At 42.7% G+C, this 27625-nt stretch overlaps 1 protein-coding gene across 1 annotated transcript in view; it reads left to right on the forward strand.

Moving 5' to 3' along the window:
- The window catches only part of HDAC2 (histone deacetylase 2), a 107954-nt gene extending 96039 nt beyond the window's left edge, over positions 1-11915 (forward strand). Inside the window, exons 13-14 of the mRNA XM_073575984.1 lie at positions 11436-11493; positions 11609-11915. Coding sequence (XP_073432085.1) covers positions 11436-11493; positions 11609-11639 — 89 coding nt within the window. The 3' untranslated portion in view covers positions 11640-11915. The remainder of the gene's footprint in view (positions 1-11435; positions 11494-11608) is intronic.
- Positions 11916-27625: the final 15710 nt, after the last annotated feature.

The raw sequence follows: 27625 nt of genomic DNA on the forward strand, positions 1-27625 counted from the left end.
TCCAACAGGATGTCCCGATCCAATGAATCCCTATCGCTATCAGCCAATGCAGGGAGAGAGAGAGCATCCAGGTACTGCTCAATCTCAGTCTCCGTGAGACTGCAATCTGATGTGTATAGTCGCATATAATACCTCCTTATCTCACTCACTATGTCCGCACTGTCTGTCACAGGACCACCCGAGTCCGTTTTTAGCCTATTGATATATGAAGATCCGTCCTGTGCTCTAATGACCGTGGCCAATAAATGTCCTACTCCCTCCCCCTCTATAAAATATTTTTGTTTGAGGAAATAACGTTTATTTGCTGCCGCCGACATGAGGTTTTCCCTGAGCGACCCCTGTGCCTTCTCCAAAGCTTTTTTAGTTTCCTCTGTCGGGTTGAGTATCACCGCAGCCTCCGCAACAGACACCTCCTGGATCAGACTCTGGGTGTAGCGTCTATTTTGGCTTTTCCGTGTGCATATTTCTCTAATATATAAGCCCCTGACATAGGCTTTCATGGAATCCCAGACTATGTGTGATGATGCAGAGTACTCATTAAGTTGAAAATATTCTAGAATGGCATCATGCAAAGATCCCCCTATAAGCTGGATCCAGAAGGGATTAAGCTTCCAGATAGGTCTAGATAGGGTGAGGGGGTGTCCCCATGAAAGTGTGACATGTAGCGGCGAGTGATCAGATACACTTCTAGGCAGGTAGGCCACCCCTCGTACATATGGGGTCATGAGTGTATTCCCAATGGCCAGGTCTATCCGTGACATAGCGTGGTGGGAGCTAGAGTAGCAGGAAAACTGTCTGGCTGTGGGGTTTTGGACACGCCAAAGATCTACCATACCCAGCTCCACTAACGTTCTAGCAAATGAGGTTGAGGCTGCATCCTCTGATATGTTTCCCGAATGCAACTTATCCAAATAGGGATGCAAATATGTATTAAAATCTCCTATTAGAAGAGTCGGCGCAGGGGGAAAGGAACCCAAAATAGACAAGATTCTTTTTACTGGTTCGACTGAATAGGGCGGGGGGATGTACATGGCAACCAAAATAAATTGTATACCGTATAACGTGCAAAGCAAACATACAAATCTGCCCCCAGGGTCAACCACTGATTTAGTACATGAGAAGGGGATGGACCTGTGCACCAGCACACTGACACCCCGCGCATGGGTCGAGTACGTGGAATGATATTCATGTGAAACCCATCCCTTTCTTAGCCAATGAATATTATCTTTCACCATGTGGGTCTCAGACATACACAGGATAGCCGGGAGAAATTTCTGCATATTAGTAAATATAGCACATCTCTTATTTGCATCCCCGAGCCCCCTAACATTCCACGCTACAATATTAAGTGATATCGCCATAAGAGCAGACTAAAAAATGAGAAATCGGAACATACTCCACTCCCGAGGGAGAGAGGCAATCTCCACCATCCCTCAGTACAATGAATTGGGCGACACGGCTGACGCACATCACATCCCACAGAACAATTAGGGAATACAACAACAAACGAAAAAAACAAAGGAGGGAGAGGGAGCACTGCACACCAGTGCACAGCGCCCCTACCCCCAAACACAAGTGTAACTTGCACATTTCTCTCAAATAGAGAGAATCAGGGCTAGAAAACTCGCCCAGAGTCCATGCAGGGAGAAGGGTCCACAGCTTGTCACTGTAACGAGTGTCCACAGCAATCCGGTCAGCTCCCGCCCTGAATCCGAAATGGAATGAACAGTAGTAATTATACCAGCATAGCGTCCTAGACAAAAAGGAGTAACACCTGGTGGCGAAAAAAAAGGGAGAACTTCAAGTATTCTTCCTCCTCATGGACCTCTCATTAATATCCAGCCAGGACAGCGCCATTCCCGCCGTATCAAAAAAGTGCGTTTCTCCATTCACATCAATCCGCAGTCTAGCAGGGTACATCATGGAATATGTCACCTGTAAGTCACGTAGGCGTTTTTTAATCTCAATAAATTGCGCCCTTTTACGCTGCACCTCCAGGGAAAAATCAGGGAAAATGGAGACTTTCCTCCCATTAATAGCAAGTTCCTTAATGTCTCTGGATCTGCGCAGGATAGCATCTCTATCTTTAAAGTGTAGGAGCTTAAGCAAGATGGGACGCGGGGGTGCTCCCGGCGGGGGGGCACGCGTAGGGACCCTGTGTGCTCTCTCAATAGTAAAGAATGGGGACAAAACATCTTTACCAAAGGTGTCCATTAGCCATTTTTCAAAAAAGCCAAGTGAGTCAGTCCCCTCCGTCCTCTCCGGAACCCCCACCAGTCGCAGATTACTTCTACGGGAGCGGTTCTCTAAATCATCCACCTTGTTCAGCAGTATTGTAATATTTTGCGTGGCTTTTCCCAGCTCCCGTGTTATTGGTGGCAATTTATCCTCCGTCGCACCAACACGCTCCTCCAGTTCCCCCACCCTGGCAGTCACCCCTCGCAGCTCCTGTTTAATACAGGCCATGTCCTTGGTGACAATCTCCATTTGATTACTTAGAGTGGCCAGTGTGGTATTGCAGGAGTTAATTGCTGCGAGGATTTCTCCCAGTGTGGGCTCAGCAGTCACAGACTCCGGCTGCTCCCCATCCCCCACTCCTTCCTCCTCCAGCACAGGCCCCTGTGTCTGCACATGTTGGGCTGAAGGGGGGCCCAGTTTACTCACTGTTCCCTCCCTGGAGAGATGATCCTCCAGCTCCACGCTGCATCCAGCGTCTGCCTCAGTCTGTGCACTGGGCGATCGAGCAGCAGCAGGAGGCACCCTTGCATATCGTTCCAGCCTGCCAGCAGCTCCCATCGCTCCACTACCAGCCGACTTGTTGTTTGCTGGTGCCATCCTGGATGTAGCAGAGGCGCGCCCCGGCGTCTCCTTATCTTTTTTACTGCTGCGGTTCGACATGGCCCAAGGATCCTCCGCTGTCTAAACGCCCAGGGAGATATTGCAGCCCTCCAGGTCAGTGGGACTCGTCAGCAGTGCCGGTAATCAGGATTTATTGTCGGATCCGGGCAGGAGCTCTCTCACTCCACGTCCTCCCTACATGAGGTCCAGGCCACGCCCCCAAATGGAACTTTTCTCAAACCATTTTCTAGTGCTTTTTGAAGTGTGTTTTGGGTCATTGTCCTGCTGGAAGACCCATGACCTCTGAGGGAGACCCAGCTTTCTCACACTGGGCCCTACATTATGCTGCAAAATTTGTTGGTAGTCTTCAGACTTCATAATGCCATGCACACGGTCAAGCAGTCCAGTGCCAGAGGCAGCAAAGTAACCCCAAAACATCAGGGAACCTCCGCCATGTTTGACTGTAGGGACAGTGTTCTTTTCTTTGAATGCCTCTTTTTTTCTCCTGTAAACTCTATGTTGATGCCTTTGCCCAAAAAGCTCTACTTTTGTCTCATCTGACCAGAGAACATTCTTCCAAAATGTTTTAGGCTTTTTCAGATAAGTTTTGGCAAACTCCAGCCTGGCTTTTTTATGTCTCAGGGTAAGAAGTGGGGTCTTCCTGGGTCTCCTACCATACAGTCCCTTTTCATTCAGACGCCGACGGATAGTATGGGTTGACACTGTTGTACCCTCGGACTGCAGGGCAGCTTGAACTTGTTTGGATGTTAGTCAAGGTTCTTTATCCTACATCCGTACAGTCTTGCGTTGAAATCTCTTGTCAATTTTTCTTTTCCGTCCACATCTAGGGAGGTTAGCCACAGTGCCATGGGCTTTAAACTTCTTGATGACATTGCGCACAGTAGACACAGGAACATTCAGGTCTTTGGAGATGGACTTGTAGCCTTGAGATTGCTCATGCTTCCTCACAATTTGGTTTCTCAAGTCCTCAGACAGTTCTTTGGTCTTCTTTCTTTTCTCCATGCTCAATGTGGTACACACAAGGACACAGGACAGAGGTTGAGTCAACTTTAATCCATGTCAACTGGCTGCAAGTGTGATTTAGTTATTGCCAACACCTGTTAGGTGCCACAGGTAAGTTACAGGTGCTGTTAATTACACAAATTAGAGAAGCATCACATGATTTTTCGAACAGTGCCAATACTTTTGTCCACCCTCTTTTTTATGTTTGGTGTGGAATTATATCCAATTTGGCTTTAGGACAATTCTTTTTGTGTTTTTTCATTTAAGACAAATTAAATGAAGATAATAATACCAAAGAATTTGTGTTTGCAATCATTTTCAGGAATAAACTGAGTATTAGCTGACAGAATTGCAGGGGTGTCAATACTTTTGGCCACAACTGTATGGAGCATCTACTTGGTGCACCATTAACCCTTGTGCAGCATATGGGGGGTATTTTATGTATGGAGCTTCTACTTTGGCCACCATAAACCCTTGTGCAGCATATGGGGGGTATTTTATGTATGGAGCTTCTACTTGGGCCACCATTAACCCTTGTGCAGCATATGGGGGGTATTTTATGTATGGAGCATCTACTTGGGCCACCATTAACCCTTGTGCAGCATATGGGGGGTATTTATGTATGGAGCATCTTGGGCCACCATTAACCCTTATGCAGCATATGGGGGGTACTTAATGTATGGAGCATCTACATGGGCCACCATTAATCCTTGTGCAGCATATGGGGGGTATTTTATATATGGAGCATCTACTTGGGTCACCATTAACCCTTGTGCAGCATATGGGGGGTATTTATGTATGGAGCATCTACTTGGGCCACCATTAACCCTTATGCAGCATATGGGGGGTATTTTATGTATGGAGCATCTACATTGGCCACGATTAACCCTTGGGCAGCATATGGGGGGTATTTTATTTATGGAGCATCTACATGGGCCACCATTATCCCTTGTGCAGCATATGGGGGGGTATTTTATATATGGAGCTTCTACTTGGGCCACCATTATCCCTTGTGCAGCATATGGGGGGTATTTGTGTGGAGCTTCTACTTGAGCCACCATTATCCCTTGTGCAGCATATGGGGGGTATTTATGTATGGAGCATCTACTTGGGACACCATTATCCCTTGTGCAGCAATATATGGGGGGTATTTATGTATGGAGCTTCTACTTGGGCCACCATTATCCCTTGTGCAGCATATGGGGGGTATTTATGTATGGAGCATCTACTTGGGACACCATTATCCCTTGTGCAGCAATATATGGGGGGTATTTATGTATGGAGCTTCTACTTTGGTCACCATTATCCCTTGTGCAGCAATATATGGGGGGTATTTATGTATGGAGCTTCTACTTTGGCCACCATTAACCCTTGTGCAGCATATGGGGGGTATTTATGTATGGAGCATCTACTTGGGACACCATTATCCCTTGTGCAGCAATATAAGGGGGGTATCTATGTATGGAGCTTCTACTTTGGCCACCATTAACCCTTGTGCAGCAATAATTGGGGGTATTTATCCTTGGAGCATCTTGTTGGGCCACCATTAACCCTTTTGCAGCACCACCCTCGGCTTATACATGAGTCTATAAGTTTTGCCAGTTTTTGTGGCAAAATTAGGGGGCGTCGGCTTATACGCGGGTCGGCTTATACATGAGTGTATACGGTACGCAAAAACGCAATCAGTAGAACTGTGCAAAAAAGTGCAAAGATTATGTCAAAAATTTTAATGAATCCAACAAAGTCGCATGAGATTTAATTCATATTCACCGTAAAGTGCAAAAAAAAGTGTATTTGAATTGGTAAAAAAATCTAAAAGTGAATATACTCATGAACTGTTTTAAAATTTTGCAAAAAAAATCGCAGTGTTGAAAACACCAAAACAGGTGTACTTGAGAAAATTAATCCTCAAAAACTGAGACTAAAAAAATATCATCGTAAATATAATCATGGACTATGCAGAAGATTGCACCAAAGTGTGGCTGCTGTGTTTAAAAATGTCAAACAGATGTAGTTAATATAAAGACAAAAAAAAAAACACTGATGCTTAAACAATGAATATAAATTGTGCACGAACCTGCAAAATCCTGAAAAACAGGGCAGCCGCTTTATTGAATTTAGCAGTGAAATGCCACCACACGGGGCCAGATAAAGTTAAATGAAATAATAGTACACATTAATAAATATGGAGCAATGTCAAAACATATTAAGAAACAACTTACTGGCCAGAGCTTTTGTAAAGATTCTCCCTTCGCTTCAACGTACGTTTCGTAGCTTCACTTCATCAGGAGGCGCACATTGGGGAAGGGGGAAATCAGTTTCATAATGCCGGTGGACCAATTGAATTGGACAAGCGCAGATGCAAATAATTAGGAGGACGCTGTTCAATAAGAAAAGGAACAAAATAACCCAGTTAGTCAACGCATGCGCAGCATAACCCCATGTGTCTAAGATGACAGCTTCAGCTTGTGGTCAAAGTGGAGCGCAAGCACAGGCGCCTCACTAGGTGACAGCGCATGCACAGACATTCGGAAGGTCCGCTCACAAAAGCATACACATGAGGAATACAGCGCAGGTGTACCTGGATCATAAAAGTGCAGAAGTGCTCATCAATTAATCAATATAATAAATAAAAAGAAAGTGCAAGAAGAAATTATAAATAAATAGATATAAGTTTATATATAAGATGATGATGATGATGATAATAATAATAATAATAATAATAATAATAATAATAATAATAATAATAATAATAATAATAATAAAAAACTAAAAATTACAAAGGCCTGTCTGAAGTTTGCCAATGAACACCTGGATGATTCAGTGAGTGATTGGGAGAAGATGGGGTCAGATGAGACAAAAATTTAGCTCTTCGGCATTAACTCAACTCGCCATGTTTGGAGGAAGAGAAATGCTGTCTATGACCCAAAGAACACCATCCCCACTGTCAAGAATGGAGGTGGAAACATTATGTTTCTGGGGTGGTTCTCTGCTAAGGGCATAGGACTACTTCACCGCATCAATGGTAGAATGGATGGAGACATGTACCGTAAAATCCTGAGTGACAACCTCCTTCCCTCCATCAGGACATTAAAAATGGGTTGTGGCTGGGTCTTCCAGCAAGACAATGACCCAAAACATACAGGCAAGGCAACAAAGGAGTGGCTCAAAAAGAAGCACATTAAGGTCATGGCATGGCCTAGCCAGTCTCCAGACGTTAATCCCATAGAAAACTTTTATAGAGGGAGTTGAAGCTCTAAATTGCCAAGCGACAGCTTCAAAGTCTTAATGATTTAGAGATGATCTGCAAAGAGGAGTGGACCAAAACTCCTCCTGACATGTGCACAAACCTCATCATCAACTACAATAAACGACTGACTGCTGTGCTTGCCAACAAGGGTTTTGCCACCAAATATTAAGTCTTGTTTGCCAGAGGGATCAAATAATTATTTCTCACTGCAAAATGCAAATAAATTTATACAGTGTGATTTCCTGTATTTTTTTGATATTCTATCTCTCAATGTAAAAATTAACCTACCCTTAAAATTATAGACTGTTCATGTCTTTGTCAGTGGGCAAACTTACAAAATCAGCAAGGGATCAAATAATTATTTCACCCACTGTGACAAAAAATGTAAATGTTCCCATCTCATGTATATTTTCATCTGTTAAAGTGAGAATAATAACTAAACAACTCAAAATGTACAAAAATACATTTCTGACATTTCAAAAAAATCAGTAGCCAATATTATTATTATTTATTTATATAGCAGAATTAATTCCATGGTGCTGCACATGAGAAGGGGGGGGGTTACATACAAATATCACTTACAGTAAACAAACTAACAATGACAGACTGGTACAGAGTGAAGAGGACCCTGCCCTTTCGGGCTTACACTCTACAGGATTATGGGGAAGGAGACAGTAGGTCGGGGGTTGCATTAGCTTCGATGGTGTTGAGGTGGCTGCGTGGTCATTACAGGTTGTAAGCTTTTTTTTGAAGAGATGGGTTTTCGGGTTCCGTCTGAAAGATCCAAATATGGTGGATAACCGGACGTGTTGGGGCACAAAATTCCAGAGGATGGGGGATATTCGGGAGAAATCTTGGAGGCGATTGGGTGAGGAGCGAATAAGCGTGGAGGATTGAAGGAGGTCTTGGGAGGACCGGAGATTACGTGAGGGAAGATATTGAGAGATTAGTTCGGCAATATAGTTTTGAATAGCAGCCATAAGCCCTCCATCTATTGAGTCTGAATTTTTTAATCTGTTGTTGATCAACTTTTTTGGCCAGCACGACCACAGCCTCACAGACATTGTTCAGGGAGGTGTACTGTGTTCTGTCACCCTATATCTTCCATTTAATAAGGGCCCACAAGGTCTCAATACGGTTAAGATCAGGCGAAGAATAAGGCAATGTCATTGCTTCATTTGTAAGTCCTTTACAGCTTTGTCCTGCATAAAAATCATGTTATTCTTGAATGATGCAGACTTTATCCTGTACCACTGCTTGAAGAACGTGTCTTCTAATAGCTGGCAGTAGGTTTGGGAGTTGATTCTGAGTCTATCTTCACCTCAAAAAAGTCCAACTAGCTCAAGTTTAATAATACCAATAATACTGATCAAGTCACGGGCCCATCCATCTGGTCCATCAAGAGTCGCTTTCATCAAGTCCATAAAACCTTTGAAAAATCTGTCTTTGAATATTTCTTGGCTCAGTCTTTAGATCTCAGCCCTCCTTACCTTGGCCATGTCTCAGCACTGAACAGCTTGTACTTCTGCGCCCTCCAGGGAGGTTGCAGTTTTGGAATATGCCAGCCCTGAAGGATATTGGGGTCCTGGTCTCCTCCATCACCTGATCCTCTTCATCCAATAAGCATTCAAATTTACAGAGCTTGGAGCTGGAAAATCTGCATAAACATGATGACATGGTCAAAATACTCACATGTACATAGATTATTTCTACAACCTACTGCTTTTTTAATCAACCTTTTTTGCTTACTGAAATTACCTATAAAACTGCAATAAATCACAAAGCGCAACATGTGCAAAAATGGTATCAATAAAACTGTCAGCTCAACATGCAAAAAACAAGCCTTCATACAACTCTATCCATAGAAAAATAAAATGGTACAGATCTCCGACAAAATCTACATTTTTATTTTATCACAAGGCGGAGATTTTGAGAAGTTTTTGGGGCTGAGACTGAGCGGAAACCCTCTAAAGCTGTGTGCACACGGTGTTATGTATATTCCAGCACAGCCGCTGAGTTTTCCCAGGTGGAGGCGCTGCACTAAATTACCGGCAGTCATTTTCTTGAAGCGGCTTCACCCTTCGTTCAGCAGCTCTAACACGTGAAGAATGACCATGTCACTTAACCACACCAGGCTTCTTGGATCCCTAAAAGAAGTGACATAAGATGGAACACCACAGCAATGTCGTTTTCACACTATCTTTATTTTATGGGGCGCTTTTGTGGCACATGGATTCCAGGCAGATTATGCCTGAAAAAGTCATTGTGTGCACATGCCCTAAATCTGCATTCAAAACTCCTTAAAAATGTTGTTTTCTGCTTAGAAAACTCCACAGAATTACTGTTTGTGCACTTAGCCTACAATTTGGAATCTTGTACCGAGCAAAAGTCGTGTTGAACACTGTCAAAACTAAACCAAAAACAACGATGGCGGAAATTCAGGGTTTTTTTTTAACCTATTCACCCCACTTGAAATGGCTTTTTCCCTTTTTTCCCCTCAGTACACTATGAAGAAATCATTGGCATCATTCAAAAGTAGAACTCGTCCCACAAAAAGCAGGCCCTCGTAGCTATGTTGATGGAAAAAATTGAAAATTTATAGCTCGTGGAAGGAAAAAAACAAAAACGTAAAAATAAATAATTGCCAGGTCCTTAAGGGGATTTTCTGGTTTCAGAAAACCTCTGTTCTCCAGCTGCAGAAAAATAATAAAAAAACAACCAATTTATTCACCCTGTCTGATATCATCTGCAGCACTGCCATCACATCTGGGCTGCACCTCAGCACAAGCTCGGCACTGGACCAAGGGAGAGTGTTTTAACGAAAAGCAAACTGTGGTTTCTGCAAACTGCCGCCGCAGGACAGGGTTTTCCTAAAGGGGTTAAATTGAATAATAAGAAAAGGTCTTTAATCCCGGACGCTCACATCCTTGTCATACACCTTGTACAAATATTGACTATTCTCTTTGACAAACCAATGGCAGCCTGACTCAGTTGTCCGATGTCTCCTATAGTGGAGGAGATGTTAGATCCGAGTGATGGCAGCGGTGGGATTTTTAGCTGCCATCTGTGTTTAAAGTGCAGTTTAAATAGACAACATATGCAGTAATTTCTCCCTCTGCGGTACAGATTTGGACTTTGTGACCAAAAGATTTCCGTATTGGACATTTCCATAGTAATGGACTAGATCAAAGCTACAAATTAGCAAAAAATCTACAGTTTTTAGAGGGGGTTTTCTCAGAAATATGTCTGGTGACATTTGCGTTCTTTAATGGAAGACATCTGATAGGCTACCTCCACTCCTCTAGAATTGACGATCAGCTGTGTTTATTCTGACTCATGGGGGGGGCCAAGCAAGTGGGCTCTTTAAATCATGTCAGTGCCCTGATAGATGTATAGATACTATCTGGTTATGGTATAAATCTAAACCATGCAGTGCTTTTCTGTTCTGTTTAGTTTGTGCTTATATTATTTTCTGTATAATTTTTTTTTAAAGGGAACCTGTCACCATGTTTGGCCGATATGAGATACGGCCATCACCTTTCAGCCCTGATAATACAGCATTCTAATATGCTGTATATATGCTCCCAACCAGACCTGCAACACAAGAAAATGAACTTTTATTATACTCACCTTCAGGGTGGTCCGGTCCAATGGGTGTCGCTGGTCTTGGTCCGGCTCATTCCCTCTTCTAGCGATGCCATCCTCCTTCTGTGCTTTGTGTAGATGTCGCGTCCCTGCGTCATCCTCACAGTCTCCCTGACATCACGCACCTGCACAGGCATACTTCTCTGTCCTGTTGAGGACAGAGCAAAGTACTGCAGTGCACAGGCGCCTTGAAAGGTCAGAGAGGCCCAGCGCCTGCGCACTGCAGTACTTTGCCCTCAACAGGGCAGATAAATGCGCCTGCGCAGGAGAGCGATGTCAGGGAGGCACTGTGGATGACACAGGGATGCGTCATCCACAACAAGCAAGAATGAGGGCGGTGATTGTAAGAAGATGGGAGGCGCCAGACCAAGAACATCAACACCAGTCAGATAGGACCACCCCGCAGGTGAGTATAATAAAAAGATCTTTTTTGTTCTCTTACAGCCTGGATTAGGGGCTTATATACAGCATATTAGAATGTTCTATATCAGGCCAGAAAGGTGGTGGACTTGCATCAGTCAAACCTGGTGACAGGTTCGCTTTAATGTTCATATATACTGAAGTCGCTTCCTATGGATTGTCCAACTATGCTGGTTGGGCATATCATTCTAGCAACTACTACTCTTTCAGTATCCCCATTTGTGAACCTTAGAAATCAATGTCAGTTCTTTGTTAACAGATGTAAAGGAAGAAGATAAGTCAAAGGAGAATGCTGTGGAGAAAATGGACACCAAAGGGTAACTTTATTTTTTGCTCCCTTTAGTAGTTTGGCTCTTATCTACCGAATGGCATTTTAGTTCCTGTGCCAATAATTTAGAACTTTTTTGATGTTGATTTCTCACTTTTAAACAGTGTCAAGTCAGAACAGCAAAGTAATCCCTGAGATGAAGCAGATTTTTGAATACTGTCTGAAGATGGAAATAGCGTATGCCTCATCCCCGACCTTCTTACGAGAGACTTCTGATTCTGTCCCCTTAGCACTTGGCATGGACCGTATTTATTATAAAACGGTATCGTTTTCCTGGCAGGTCGTATTGAGTTTTCTAATTATGGAGCAACATTTCTTATCTTTGCCATGCTTTATGTAATAGTATTTAAGATGAATGTGTTATGTTTCATGTCTTAAACTGATCTATTAAAATGCCTTTTTTTGCCTTTATTAACTGTGGCTTTTTGTTTTCTTCCTTTATTGAGGCCGTGTCTAGTCGGCCGTGTTAAAAGAAAAATTGATTCGCCATATAGCTCCAGGGGGCTCGTCATCCCTGTTCTCTAGAATAGCGCATTCTGCAGTTTTTTTCACACAGAGCATCAGTTTGTGAGGAAAAAACACCCATGTGCACTAACACATGGCTACAATTGTTCTGGGTGCTGTTTATGTATGGGCTATTGGTGCACATGAGCCAAAAACACGCTTGTCTGAACGAAGCCTGAGTATGTCTGTGCTATTCAGATAAGCATATTTTTGTATGTTATCCGCAAAATAATTGTGTAATTGTGACAAACTGATGACAGGTCATCATGAGTTGCTCATGGTACAACTTTTAGTGCACATTAAAAGGAATCCACTGTTTTTCACTTTTAATAATGTCCACATTTGTTAGCATGGTTTGGACTACATATTAGTATTTTATGACTCTCTTAAATTATTGCATTGTTTTTAAACACATTCTGTCACCGGACCAAAAGTGGTCAACTTTTTACTCTTTTTATAGCCCCACTGCTCATCTGGGTATTCTTTTTTTTCGTCTCTTGTAAATATGCCATACAGTACCAAAAATATGGGCCTTTATATTTAGCACTACTTTTTTCTTTTTGTGATCTTTTTCAAGGGGGTGGTGCTCACAGGGTAATAACTTCCGGTACCTTTCCTTCTGCTTTCAAATATGCCACAATCACGCCTATCCTTAAAAAGCCAACCAACTGCTATGTCCAGCTGTCGCCCAATATCGCTGCTCCCATTCGCTTCCCACTCCTGGAGCAGCACGTCCATGCTGAACTTTCCTCCCATCTCTCATCTAACCTGCTCTTTGACAATCTAAAATCTAGTTTCCGCCCCCTCACTCCACTGAGACAGCCCTGACCAAAATTACTAACGACCTACTTACAGCCAAAGCTAACTGACAATACTCTATACTCTGCCTTCTAGACCTGTCCTCTGCTTTCTACACCGTTGACCACTGCCTCCTACTACAGATCCTCTCCACCTTTGGCATCAAAGACCTCACCCTATCCTGGATCTCCTCATACTTTTCCAACCACGCATTCAGTGTCTCCTGCTCCCACACTACCTCCTCATCCCAACCTCTCCCTGTTGGAGTCCCCCAATGCTCTGTTCTAGGACCCCTACTCTTCTAAATCTATACACTTGACCTGGGGCAACTCATAAAGTCCCATGGATTCCAGTACCACCTTTATGCTGATGACACTCAGATCTACCTCTCTGGCCCAGATGTCACCTCTCTACTGTCCAGAATTGCGGAGTGTCTATCAGCCATATCCTCCTTCTCTCACTTCTTCAAACTCAATGTGGACAAATATGAACTCATCTTTTCTCCATCTCACAGATCTTCCTTACCTGACCTGTCTATCACAATTAACGACATCACGCTTTCCTCCGTACCGGAAGTCGGCTGCCTCGGAGTAACCCTTGACTCTGCCCTGTCCTTCAAACCGCATATCCAAGCTCTTTCCACCTCTTGTCGCCTCCAGCTCAAAAATATTTCCAGAATCCGGCCTTTCTCAATCTACTAAAATGCTTGTGCATGCCCTCATCATCTCCCGCCTCGACTACTGCAACATCCTTTTCTGTGGCCTCCCTGCTAACACCCTCACACCTCTCCAGTCCATCATTAACTCTGCTGCGTGACTATTTCATCTCTCTCCTCGCTATTCCTCCGTTTCTTCCCTCTGCAAATCTTTTCACTGACTTCCATTCCCTCAGCGTATCCAGTTCAAATTACTAATACTGACCTACAAGGCCATCTATAACCTGTCTCCTTCATGTATCTCTGAATTAATCTCCCGATATCTTCCCTCGCGTAATCTCATGTCCTCCCAAGACCTCCTTCTCTCCTCCACACTTATTCGCTCCTCCTCCACCTTCAAGACTTCTCTCAAATATCCCCCATCCTCTAGAATTCTTTGCCCCAACATGCCGACTATCAACCACATTCGGATCCTTCAGACAGAACCTGAAAATCCACCTCTTCAGGAAAGCTTACAGCCTGCAATGACCCCGCTGCCTCCTCACCACTACCGGAGCTACCGCCTCACCAACACCGGGGCTGCTGCAACCCCCCAACCTACTGTCTCCTTCCCCACCATCCTGTAGCATGTAAGCCTGAAAGGGCAGGGTCCTCTTCCCTCAGTATCAGTCTGTGATTGTTAGTTTGTCTACTGTAAGTGATATCTGTAATTTGTATGTAACCCCTTCTCATGTGCAGCACCATGGGATCAATGGAGCTGTATAAATAATAATAATGCAGAGCAGCCTAAAGACACGACCCAGAAAAGCCTATGAACACAGCTCCCTTGGTAAAGACATTAAAAAAATGAGTGCAAAATGAAAAGACCAATATTTCTGGAACCGTATAGATTAAAAAAACAAAAACATGCTCAGGGGAGCCGCTTTAATGAATGGCCGCAACAGTTGTCCACTTCTGATGGTTGTCGCTGCTGGATTGCTGTTAGCGCCACCCATTGGTTGGCGTTCATAGCAAGTCAGCAATTCTGCTACATACAGACGATCTGATCATCATCGCCTGTGTGTAGCAGAGCCGATCGGGTTATTTCCGCTTCTAATCTCCCATGGAGACTGTTGAAGCATGTCAAAAGTTTAAAAAAAAAAAGTTTTTAAAAATATTTTAAAAAATATATAAATGTTCAAATCACCCCCCTTTCGCCCCATTCAAAATAAAACAAAAAAAAATCAAACATGCATATATTTGGTATCACCACGTTCAGAATTGGCCGTTCTATCAATATAAAGAAGAGAATTAACCCGATCGCTAAACGCCGTGATGAGAAAAAAAGTCAAGATGCCATAATTTCATTTATTTGGTCGCCGCAACATTACAGTAAAATGCAATAACGGGCGATCAAAAGATCGTATCTGCACCAAAATTAAAAACATCAGCTCAGCGCACAAAAAAATAAGCCCTAACCGAAACAGATCACGAAAAAAGGCACTGTCGGTCTCGGAAAATGACGCTTTTTTTTTATTTTTTTTAAACAAACTTTGGAATTTTTTTTCCATCACTTAGATGAAAAAGAACCTAGACATGTTTAGTGTCTATGAACTCGTAATGACCTGGTGAATCATAATGGCAGGTCAGTTTTAGCATTTAGTGAACCTAGTAAAAAATCCAAACAAAAAACTATTGTGGAATTGCACTTTTTTGCAATTTCACCACACTTGGTATTTTTTTCCCATTTTCCAGTACACGATATGTTAAAACCAACGATGTTGTTCAACAGTACAACTCGTCCTGCAAAAAACAAGCCCTCACATGTAAGATGACAAATATACACTGGCGCTTCCTGATTAAAAATAGGATGGATGTGATGTGAAGAAAAGAAAACCAAGATAGCAGCTGCTGGTATATGTACTGAGTCTGTGCACACCCAGAGGAAATACGAATAAAAAATGACTAAGACAAAAGAATGGTGAAGACAGAGGTGCAGCACCAAGGAGGCGTCCCTCCTTTGGGGTAATGGTACGATATCACCTCTGGAGCTGACCGCTGAAGCAGATGGACAATGGCGGCGTGCTCCGGCCGAGAGACGCCGCCGGCAAACAGCGGATGGAATGGGGGAGGCGGGGAACAAGGTGACGTCACCATATAGGAGATAGGGAAGGGAGCGCATGTGGGCCAAACTGCGAGCCAACGCGTTTCTAAGGTACTCGGACCTTCTTCATCACGCCTCCTTGGTGCTGCACCTCTGTCTTCACCATTGCGGTACAGTTTTTACTACACGTGATACACGTTGGATGATCTTTGCAGCTCTGCAACTTTCAATTGAAGTAAGTGTTATATCATCTCACATCCGCTTTAATTGGTGGCTTTTTTGAAAAACAGTGATTCATGTCACTACATGCTTAGTTTATTTGTTCATGTTTTAGGTTATTCATATGCCTCCTTCACATTTATTCCTTAAGGGGTTTTGCAATGTTGTATCTTGAGACAGATAGTTAGCGCAGGTATTCTTTTGTCTTAGTCATTTTTTATTCGTAAGCCCTCACATGGCCATGTTGACCGAAAAATAAACTTATGGCACTGGAAAGAAAGGGAGCAAAAAACAAAAATGCAAAATCAAAAATAGGTCTGGTCATTAAGGGGTTAAAGAGGTCGTAGAGAAATTTTTAGGCAATAAAAAAGATCTTGACTAGAAAAAGATCGTCGGATGAATACTGAAAGCATTTCAAGCTTTAGGTTGCCTGATGAGTTTGAAAGTGCATTTCCTCCATCCCACCTTGACTACTTTCCTGAAAATTTGGGAGCTGTGAGTGAAGAGCAAGGTGAACGATTCCACCAGGACATTAACCCCTTCCTGACATCCGACGTACTATCCGTCCATGGGACCCGGGCCCCTATGCCCATGGACGGGATAGTACATCTACCGCGATCAGCGGCGCCCACGTGGTGAACGCCGCTGATCGCGGCCGGGTGTCAGCTGATTATCACAGCTGACACCCGGCACAATGTGTCAGGGGCGGTCACGGACCGCCCCCGACACGTTAACCCCTTGCACACCGCGATCAAACATGATCGCGGTGTACCGGGGGTTAAAGGGAAGCATCGGCAGGGAGGGGGCTCCCTCCGTGCTTCCCTGAGCCCCCCACGGCAGCGCAATGTGCAGCGCTGCTGCCGGGGGCTCCTTTCCTGCAGGCCCCCGAATCCAAGATGGCGACGGGGGCCTGCAGGAAGCTGGCTTCCTCAGTGCCTGCAAAGCGCAGGCATGAGGAAGACTTCTGCACTGCCTGTGACAGATCGCTGATCTGTCACAGTGATCTGTGATGTGACAGATCAGCGATCTGTCACAGGACAGTGATGTCCCACCTGGGACTATTTAATAAAGTAAAAAAAAAAATAAAGTGTTAAAATAATTTAAAAAAAATCGCCAAATAAATTACAAAAAAAAAAAAAATATTCCCCCAAATAAATCCATTTTTTGAAAATAAAACAAAATAATAAAAGTACACATATTAGGTATCGCCGCATCCGTAACGACCCGCCCTATAAAACTGTCCCATTAGTTAACCCCTTTAGCGAACCCCTTAAAAAATAAAAATAAAAAACGAAGCAAAAAATAATGATTTATTATCATACCGCCAAACAAAAAGTGTAATAACGCGCGATCAAAAAGACGCATATAAATATCCATGGTACCGCTGAAAACGTCATCTTGTCCCGCAAAAAACGAGCCGCCACACAGCATCATCAGCGAAAAAATAAAAAAGTTATAGCTCGCAGAATAAAGCGATGCAAAAATAATTATTTTTTTATATAAAATAGTTTTCATTGCATAAAACCGACAAAACATAAAAAAACGACCTAAATGAGGTATCGCTGTAACCATACTGACCCGAAGAATAAAACCGCTTTATCAATTTTACCACACGCAGAACGGTGTAAACGCACCACCCTAAAAGAAATTCATGAAACGCTGGTTTTTGTTCATTCTGCGTCCCAAAAATTGGAATAAAAAGCGATCAAAAAATGGCACGTGCCCGAAAATGGTACCAATAAAAACGTCAACTCGTCCCGCAAAAAATAAGACCCCACATGACTCGGTGGATCAAAATACGGAAAAATTATAGCTCTCAATATGTGGTGATGCAAAAACTTTTTACAATAAAAAGCGTCTTTTAGCGTGCGACAGCCGCCAAACATAAAAACCGGCATAAATAGTAAATCAAACCCCCCGTTATCACCCCCTTAGTTAGGGAAAAATAATAAAATAAAAAAAATGTATTTCCATTTTTCCATTAGGGTAGGGTTAGGGCTGAGATTAGGGTTAGGGGTGTGTTGGGGTTCGGGTTGGAGTTAGAATTGGGGGTTTCCACTGTTTGGGCACATCAGGGGCTCTCCAAATGCAACATGGCGTCTGATTTCAATTCCAGCCAATTCTGAGTTGAAAAAGTCAAATGGTGCTCCTTCCCTTCCAAGCTCTGACATGCGCCCAGTGTTTGTGTTTTACCCCCACATGTAGGGTATCAGTCTACTCAGGATAAATTGCAAAACAATTTTTGGGGTCCAATTTCTCCTGTTACCCTTAGGAAAATAAAAAATTGGGGGCAAAAATATCATTTTTGTGGAAAAAAATGATTTTTTTATTTTCACGTCCGAGCGTTCTAAAATTCTGTGAAGCACTTGGGGGTTCAAAGTGCTCACCACACATCTAGATAAGTTCCGTGGGGGGTCTAGTGTCCAAAATGGGGTCACTTGTGGGGAGTTTCAATAGTTTAGGTACATCAGGGGCTCTCCAAACGCACATGACACCCGCAGACCATTCCATCAAAGTCTGCATTCCAAAACGTCACTACTTCGCTTCCGAGCCCCGACGTGTGTCCATACAGTAGTTTTCTCCCACATATGGGGTGTCAGCGTACTCATGACAAATTGGACAACAACTTTTGGGGTCCAATTTCTCCTGTTACCCTTGGGAAAATGAAAAAATTGGGGAGTAATTGATCATGTTTGTGGAAAAAATACAATTTTTTTATTTTCATGCCCGGGCATTATAAACTTCTGTGAAGCCCTTGGGGGTTCAAAGTGCTCACCTCACATCTATATAAGTTCCTTAGGGGGTCTAGTTTTCAAAATGGGGTCATTTGTGGGGGGTTTCCACTGTATAGGTACATTAGGGGCTCTCCAAAGGCAACAAGACACCCGCAGACCATTCCATCAAAGTCTGCATTCCAAAATGTCACTACTTCCCTTCCCAGCCCCGACTTGTGTCCATACAGTAGTTTTCTCTCACATATAGGGTGTCAGCGTACTCATGACAAATTGGACAACAACTTTTGGGGTCCAATTTCTCCTGGGGGGGTCTAGTTTACAAAATGGTGTCATTTGTGGGGGGTTTCCACTGTTTAGGTACATCAGGGGTTTTCCAATCGCGACATGGTGTCCGATCTCAATTCCAGCCAAAAACGTCAAATGGCGCTGCTTCCCTTCCGAGCTCTGCCATGCGCCCAAATAGTGGTTTACCCCCACATGTGGGGTATCAGCGTACTCAGGACAAATTGCACAATAACTTTTAGGGTCCTGTTACCCTTGGAAAAATAAGAATTGAGGGTGAAAAGATCATTTTTGTGGAAAAAATATGATTTTTTAATTGTACGGCTTTATGTTATATACTTCTGTGAAGCCCTTGGGGGTTCAAAGTTCTCACCACACATCTAGATAAGTTCCTTAGGGGGTCTAGTTTCCAAAATGGTGTCATTTGTGGGGGGGTTCCACTGTTTTGGTACATCAGGGGTTTTCCAATCGCGACATGATGTCCGATCTCAATTCCAGCCAAAAACGTCAAATGGCGCTGCTTCCCTTCCGAGCTCTGCCATGCGCCCAAATAGTGGTTTACCCCCACATGTGGTGTATCAGCATACTCAGGACAAATTGCACAATAACTTTTAGGGTCCTGTTACCCTTGGGAAAATAAAAATTGGGGTGAAAAGATAATTTTTGTGGAAAAAAATATGATTTTTTAATTGTACTGCTGTACGTTATAAACTTCTGCAAAGCCCTTGTGGGTTCAAAGTTCTCACCACATATCTAGATAAGTTCCTTGGGGGGTCTAGTTTCCAAAATGGGGTCACTTGTAGGGGGTGTCCACTGTTTTGGTACATCAGGGACTCTCCAAACGTGACATGGCGTCCGATCTGAATTCCAGACAATTTTGCATTGAAAAAGTCAAACGGTGCTCCTTCCATTCTGAGCTCTGCCATGCGCCGAAACAGTCGTTCCCCCCCCACATATCAGGTATCAGCGTACTCAGGACAAATTGCACAATAACTTTTGCAGTCCAATTTCTCCTGTTACCCTTGGTAAAATAAAAAAAAATGAACCTGAAGTACTTTTTTTGTGAAAAAAAGTTATATGTTCATTTTTTTTTTAAATATTCAAAAAAATTCCTGTGACGCACCTAAAGGGTTAATAAACTTCTTGAATGTGGTTTTGAGCACCTTAAGGGGTGCAGTTTTTAGAATGGTGTCACTTTTGGGTATTTTCTATCATATAGACCCCTCAAAGTGGCTTCAAATGTGATGTGGTCCGTAAAAATAAAATGGTGTTGTAAAAATGAGAAATCGCTGGTCAACTTTTAACCCTTATAACTTCCTAACAAAAAAAATTTTGGTTCCAAAATTGTGCTGATGTAAAGTAAACATGTGGGAAATGTTAGTTATCAAGTTTTTTGGGTGCCATATCTCTGTGATTTAAGGGCATAAAAATTCAAAGTTGTAAAATTGTGAAATTTTTTAAAATTTTTGCCAAATTTCCGTTTTTCTCAGAAATAAACGCAAGTTATTTGAATGAAATTTTACCACTAACACGAAGTACAATATGTCACGAGAAAACAATGTCAGAATCACCGGGATCCATGGAAGCGTTCCAGAGTTATGACCTCATAAAGGTACAGTGGTCAGAATTGTAAAAATTGGCCCGGTCATGAACGTGCAAACCACCCTTGGGGGTGAAGGGGTTAAAGAGATGGAAAGAAGATACCAGAGAAAATGGAGCATTACAGTGATGGCAGACTACTGTTAGATGCTTCAGAGAGATATTCCATATGCTACTCGCAAGCGTAAATGTACCAAAAGGAGCCTCACAGGAAAAAATTAAAAAATTGATCTTAGTGTTAGTGAGCTCATTGCAGTTCAAGAATGATTTTCATGAAAAATTTGTAATAAAAAACTAATTGTATAAGTCTATTTTCATTTATTTCACGGTATTGCCTTATTCAACGTAGTTACCTAAATTGTCAGGAAACGTGATGTCCTATGAGAAAACGGAGGTCATTTTCGGATTCCGCACAACCAAAAAACATAAAGATCACATGGAATGACTAAAACAGCTCTTGAAATGTTATTTTTTGCAGACCTGTGTAATGGATTTGATGGAGCTCCGGGAGATCATCTGAAAATAGTTTTCGATTTAAATTTATTGAATGTCAACTAATGAAAATAAGATTGCTTTTAAATTGAGGTTCAAGAAAAAAAATTATTAATTCTTGTCCAGGTGATTTTCATTATGGTACCCTTAACTTGATATTTTGTTGCACGACCTTTTGAGGCAAGCACTGCAAACGATTTCTGTAACTCTCAATGACACTTTTGCACCTGTCCACATTTAATTTGGTGCACTCCTTATGATCAAACTGCTCCAGCTGTCTCAGGTGTGATGGCGCCTTCTCCAAACTGCATGCTTCAGCTCCTTCCACAGATGTTCAATAGCATTTAGATCAGGCCTCTTAGAAGGCCACTTCAGAATAATCCAATGCTTTACTCTTTAGCCATTTATGGATGTTACTAGCTGTGTGTTTTGGATAATTTTCCTGTTGTAGCCCCCATGATCTGCAACTGGAACCAAACTTTCTGACACTGGACAGCACATTTCACTCTTGAATGCCTTGAAAGTCTTGAGATTTCATTACACACTACACAGATTCTAGACACCCTGTGCCAGAGATGCAGCAAAGCAGCCCCAAAACCTCACCGAGTCTCCTCCATGTTTCACAGAAGGTACTATGTTCTTTTCTTTGTATGCTTCATTTTCCGTCTGTGAACATAAAGCTGATGTGACCTGCCTTAAAGCTGCAGTTTTGTCTTATCTGTCCAGAGGATATTCCCCCAGAAGCTTTGTGACTTGTTAAGATTTGACAAATTCAAGTCTCGCTTTTTTAAGATTTGCTTTCAACAGTGGTTTCCTCCTCTGTCATTTTCCATGAAATCCACTTTGGCCAAGACAGCAACAGATGGTATGATTGTACATTTATGTACCTTGACCTTGCAGTAAACCTCTAATTTCTTTGGAAGTTGTTCTGGTCTCTTTGGTTACCATTCATATTATCCATTTCTTCAATTTGGTATCAATTTTCCTCTTGCAGCCACGTGCATGGAGGTTGCCTACAGTCCCATATACCTTAAACTTCTGAATAATATGATGTGCAACTGTAGTAACAGGGACACCAAGCTGCTTGGAGATGACCTTAGAGCCTTTACCTTTTATCGTGTCTAGAATTTTCTTTCTAATAATCTCCTGAGGCAACTCTCTCCTTAGCTTTGTTTGGTGTATATTCAGTGTGGAATACACCGTGATACCAAACAGTACAGTGACTACTTTTCACCCTTTAAATAGGCAGACTGATTACAAGATTGTAGACACATATGATGGTAATTACAGGCTACACCTTAGTTCAACATGTCCCTAATTATTTTCAATCTTTTCTAGGGTCACCATCTTTATTATTATTTTTTTTTTTCAGTTGACCCACAATACAAAAGCAATGGCTGATGTTCATTAGCGGATATTCAGTAAATTTAAACTGAAAATTGCTTTTGTCATTTTCAAGTTATTTCAGTGACCATTGTGTCTTTGTTTTTTTACTTTACAGAAGGGTGCCAACAATATTGTCCATGTATGTGTTCTTTCTTTTGTATTTTTTTTACAGGAAGTGTTTATATTTTTATTTACATTCATAAAAATTCTTTTATGCTTTTCTTTGATACTTAGTCCTACAATGTGACTGGAACCCTCAATAGTCTGATTGCTGGTCTAATGCATTCCAGCACGCATACGTTCCAGAGAATTAGACAAATCCGTTTTAGTTAGGGCAGGCGGAGACGAGTGTATTTCCGGTTCAAGTTCATCCGACAAAACATTGGATTGCACCCGGACCAATGTTATGCTACGGGGATCATGCACCTGTTTGATTTTTTTTTTTTTCCCCTCATACATTGTCCGAGGTAAAAAAAAAATCACTCCATGCGCGAGTTTGACCGAATATTCGGATCACACTCGACTATGCAAGTCAATGAGTGCGCTCGGATGACATCTGCGTGCAGTCCAATTTCGGCAGCCTCACAGAATGAAGAAGATGGAAGAAATTGTTTTCACAATCTTCTCCTTATTCAAGAGAATAGGATCTCGCTATGATCACACTCACAATGTGATTTGCATAATCGGCACGATTCTCTCAGATGAGCGAATATACTGCCGTGTGACCCTAGGCTTACACTGATGCACTGAGAGGAGGCCTGTTAGACTGTACCTATGGCATGGCCTAACAAGACACAGTGCCTGGAAGTCTTTGTTTGACTTCCGATGCCATGCAAATCATCAGCACTATGCGATTGCGGTGCGGGACCGGTGGAAGCGCAGCCAGCGCGAAATGGCCGTCATCCTTGTATCCCACACATTGCCCTGCTGAAGATTTTTTATGTGACAATAAAGCATGAATTTTACAGGACGGTGAGTGCCATCCCTTCTTTTGTGCATGGAATTTTATGTTTCTGAAAACAAGGTCATTTTTATCTATTCTTATAAAAATTATCTCAATTTTTGAGAAACAAAATAATTTCCCTTTTTATCTCAATGAGAACTGCTTTTTCCCCCCTTGCAACCACTAGGTGGCAGTTGTGTGGTATATGGCCAGATAGTAACGTTTGTGTTCTGGCTTTACGGATCATCACAGCTGCAAATGTAAGTAATGACAAATGAAGGTTCTTTCTAAGGGGGCACCAAATTATCACAGCAGGATGTTTGTTCAGTTTTGGTGTGTGTGTTATATACTGTATATGCAATCAAAACCATTCAACTCCATCAATGCAAGTTAGGTTTACTGCCAAAATGTACACGTTCTACCTTTCGCCATAAATAAATGAAGCAAGAACAATGTAAATATCTCAACATGACTATATTGAAAGTTTTGACCCCTAAATGACAAGTGTCTTTAGTATTTCTTGTCTTACATTTTTGGACCGCTCTTGACAACCCTAGAATATTAATGAACAGGTGAGTTGCTCATCAGTTCATTAATCTGAGGAATTGGCTAAGGAACGCTGCCAGAATCTGGGGGTCTGGCCACAGATCACGTGTGCTCCAAATCATCAGCGACAGAGTTCTATACTCGGTATTAAAGACACTTTTCATGAAAGGGTTTAATAACTGAGACATCAGTAGGTAGTAAAAGCGGCATTTTGTGTTGAATTTGGAGAAACCACTTGTTACGTCGGTTATATATCAGGGATTTCCTCTCAGATCTGGATTAAAGCATCAGTCAACTCCTGGACAGTCTGTGATGTTGGTGGATGGAACGAGACATGATGTCCCAGATGTGCTCGATCGGATTCAGGTCTGGGGAACGGGCGGGCCAGTCCGCAACATCAATGCCTTCATCACGCACAAACAGCTGACACACTCCAGCCACATAAGGCCTAGCGTTGTCATGCATCAGAAGGAACCCAAGGCCCACTGCACCTGCATACGGTCTCACAATGGGTCTGAGGAACTTATACCAGTACCTAATAGCAGTCAGGGTACCTCTGGCTATCACATGGAGGGCTGTGCAGCCCTACAAAGAAATGCCTACCCACACACTGACCCACAGCCAAACCGGTCATGCTGGAGGATGTTGCAGGTAGCAGATCGCTCTCCACGGCGTCTCCAGACTCTAATGTCTGTCACGTGCTCAGTGTGAACCTGCTCATCCGTGAAGAGCACAGGGCGCCAATGTTGAATCTGCCAATCTTGTTCTCTGGCAAATGCCAATCGCCCTGCACGGTGTTGCACTTGTGGACGTCGGGCCCTCGTACCACGCTCAAGGAGTCTGTTTCTGATAGTTTGTGCAGACACATGGATCTAGTGACCTGCCGGAGGTCATTTTGCAGGGCTCTGGCACTGGAGCTTCTCTTCCTCCTTGCAGTAAGGAGGAGATAGCGGACCTGCTGCTGGGTTGGTGAATAAATGTGTACTTTGGTTAGATTTGAAAGCGCAAGGTTTTTATTTTTTGTGGGAAGATGTGAAAACGGTCAGAAGGTAGGGTCGAGGTGCAGGGGAGACTTCAGCATTCTGTTTTCAAGCTACTACTACTCTAGGAAACTTTTGTCCCCCTGTGTAAAGCAGCTGATATGTTTTGCCCATCTAAACCTTTCCAGTTCCAGTTGTGCTGTTCCCAGGTAGATAACATGGCAACACCGCCACCACCCCATCCTTTCTGCTCTAAGCACTAAACTGGAGCACCACATGATCTTTGGATGCTAATTATGTTATTTTCTTCTCATCAAGGCTTTAATCCAGTTAAAAGATTGTACTACGAGTTGATCTCATCACAAATGATCTCCTTAATAGTTGATCTATCAGTCGGATACAGCACAACAATCTTCTTAACCTTGCTTTGACTTGCACCTTTTCTTCTAAAGCATGTTTAACACCTTCAGTTGAGTGAACATGAATTGGAATTACGTAATGTGTAGGTTATTCGTTATTCATTGCCATATTAAATTTTTTTTAATTATCGGATGCTGGAGAGTAGCTGTAAGCCAATTATAATGAATTATCAAAAATGATACAATGCAGGCCATACTGTACAAAAGAATCAGATGTTTTAAATATGTAGAAAGCTATAAGTGGAGCAAGTATTTCACAGTATCTGGGTGATTATATAAAAATTAGATTTAGTTCTAGGAACAAATGTTGGTTTGTTCTCCAAGAGAACGTGTCACCAAACCGCAGGCAACAAGAATCAGAGCCTGGCCATATGATGTAGCATTTCAGAGAAAATATACTTCAAAAATCCAGCCAGGGACCCTAGCCGGAGAGCAAACCATTCCTGTTTGGGTAGTATGAATCAGATCAATGGTTCCCTTCAATATTCTCACACACCCCCAGTGTGTAATAACTAACAATAATGGCTGAATACCTGGTAAAATTGTTAACTGAAAGGGGTTGTCCAGCTACAGGCTGCCAGTCTGCAGTCACTGTGTAATAATAAAGTAACTTGGCACTCAACTGAATTGTCCTTTTTAGGGGAAGTTTTTATTTATGCGCAGTCCTACAAAAAGACGTTTCGGCCTACACTTGGCCTTCGTCAGTCCGACTGCTGTCTATATAGTATGAACAAACGTATGTCCACGAGCAAAATAATTTTTTGTAAGTTCCTGCTTCCAAATATGGTGTAGGCATATAGCAGGCTTCCAGCTACCCTTAAGGCGTGCTGTGCTGGTAATTCAATTAGATGCAATATATTCCATAAGGAAATGAGGAGAGGTTCCCGCTGGATTGCTGAAGCAATTTGCCTGTGGAAGATGGCTGTACTGAGACCAGTGTGAAAATATACCAGTAGAAAATGTCTGTACTGAGACCGGTAGCAGAAGGCCCGTATGGGGCATATAATAGCTTGCAGGTGAGACCGGCAGCCTAAGGCTAATATGGGGCTTATAGAAGTAGGTTGCAAGTATGCAGGGCTGAACGCGGTATCCGCCGCCGTTTGGAACCGCTTCTATAAGCCCCATATTAGCCTTAGGCTGCTGGTCTCACCTGCAAGCTACTATTATATGCCCCATACGGGTCTTCTGCTACCGGTCTCAGTACAGACATTTTCTACAGGTATATTTTCACACTGGTCTCAGTACAGCCATCTTCCACAGGCAAATTGCTTCAGCAATCCAGCGGGAACCTCTCATTTCCTTATGGAAAACCTACTTGTGCACCTTCTGGTAGTGCCACGCTATACTTGACTACAGTCACTGTGTGACTGCAGACTAGTGAATCCTCACAGTATGGGCACTGCACGCTGTGAGGATTCTCCGGCGCCGGGCACATGACTGCAAGTATGTGTTTTGCATACATACAGTCACATGCCTTCTAGACTTGTGCAGTCTCGCTGAATGCAAGTATATCGAATAAAGCTGGACTTGCCTAGTTAGAATGTGGCCAGAAGTGTGCAAATCACTTACTTGCTGTTACCTTACTGCCCACTCCTGGCAGCGGACAATCCTCTGAGCACTCAGTGATGACTTCCGCATTAAATGTTTTTTTACACAAATGACATTTATCATCTATTCACAGATATGTGATCAGTGTGGGTACCACTGCTGGTATGACCTTTATGGGAGTAATGGTGCTACAATGCCCCTCCATTCAATTGCGTATCTATTGATTGTGAAAGTCCTAGTTGGACCCCTAGCAATCACCTATTTGTGGTTACATAATGGAAAAATGTGTTGGGGACATGATTTTATGGCACTTCCAAATATATAAGCAATAAGCATTACAGGTTCTCCATCGGGTTGTCTCCACTTTTTTTCATCACGGACTACATAGAATGTTAGTTGTGGAAAAACACCCTTCAAAGAAATACTGTTCAGCGCTAATAAACTATGTAGTGCTAGTGCGGTAAGTGTGTGTATGGCCGACAGTCTGTGTATGGTGGGAGTACCGGCTGACCAATGCCCAGGAGAGATGTCGATTATGCATGGCCAATTTTGAACTACCGATCGCATTGTTCTTGTTCTCCAAGAGATAAGCCATTGGGCCTGATTCATTCATGCAGCTCTTGAGATGTGCTAGAGTCAGATGCCCATGATGAGATGGGACGAGTGACATATACCTCCGTTTGCACTATCACAAATCCTACTCCAGTCCCTCCTAGAGTAAGATTTGTGGCAAGGACTATTTTTTATTTTTTTTATTTTTAGGCCAAGCAGTTGCTGTGCCCCTTTTTGGCTTCGGTTTTCTGTCCTCTTTCCTGTATCTTGGTGAAAATCGCATGAGAACACCAAAAGTTGCAAAATTTTATAGTCAAAATGATGCAAACAGAATTCTGGTATAAAGGCTTTGATGAAATTTAATTACATCCAACCACATT

This window comes from Dendrobates tinctorius, unplaced genomic scaffold (genome assembly GCF_039654945.1).
Source record: "Dendrobates tinctorius isolate UK_male_01 unplaced genomic scaffold, ASM3965494v1 ptg000046l, whole genome shotgun sequence".
NCBI lineage: Eukaryota > Metazoa > Chordata > Amphibia > Anura > Dendrobatidae > Dendrobates > Dendrobates tinctorius.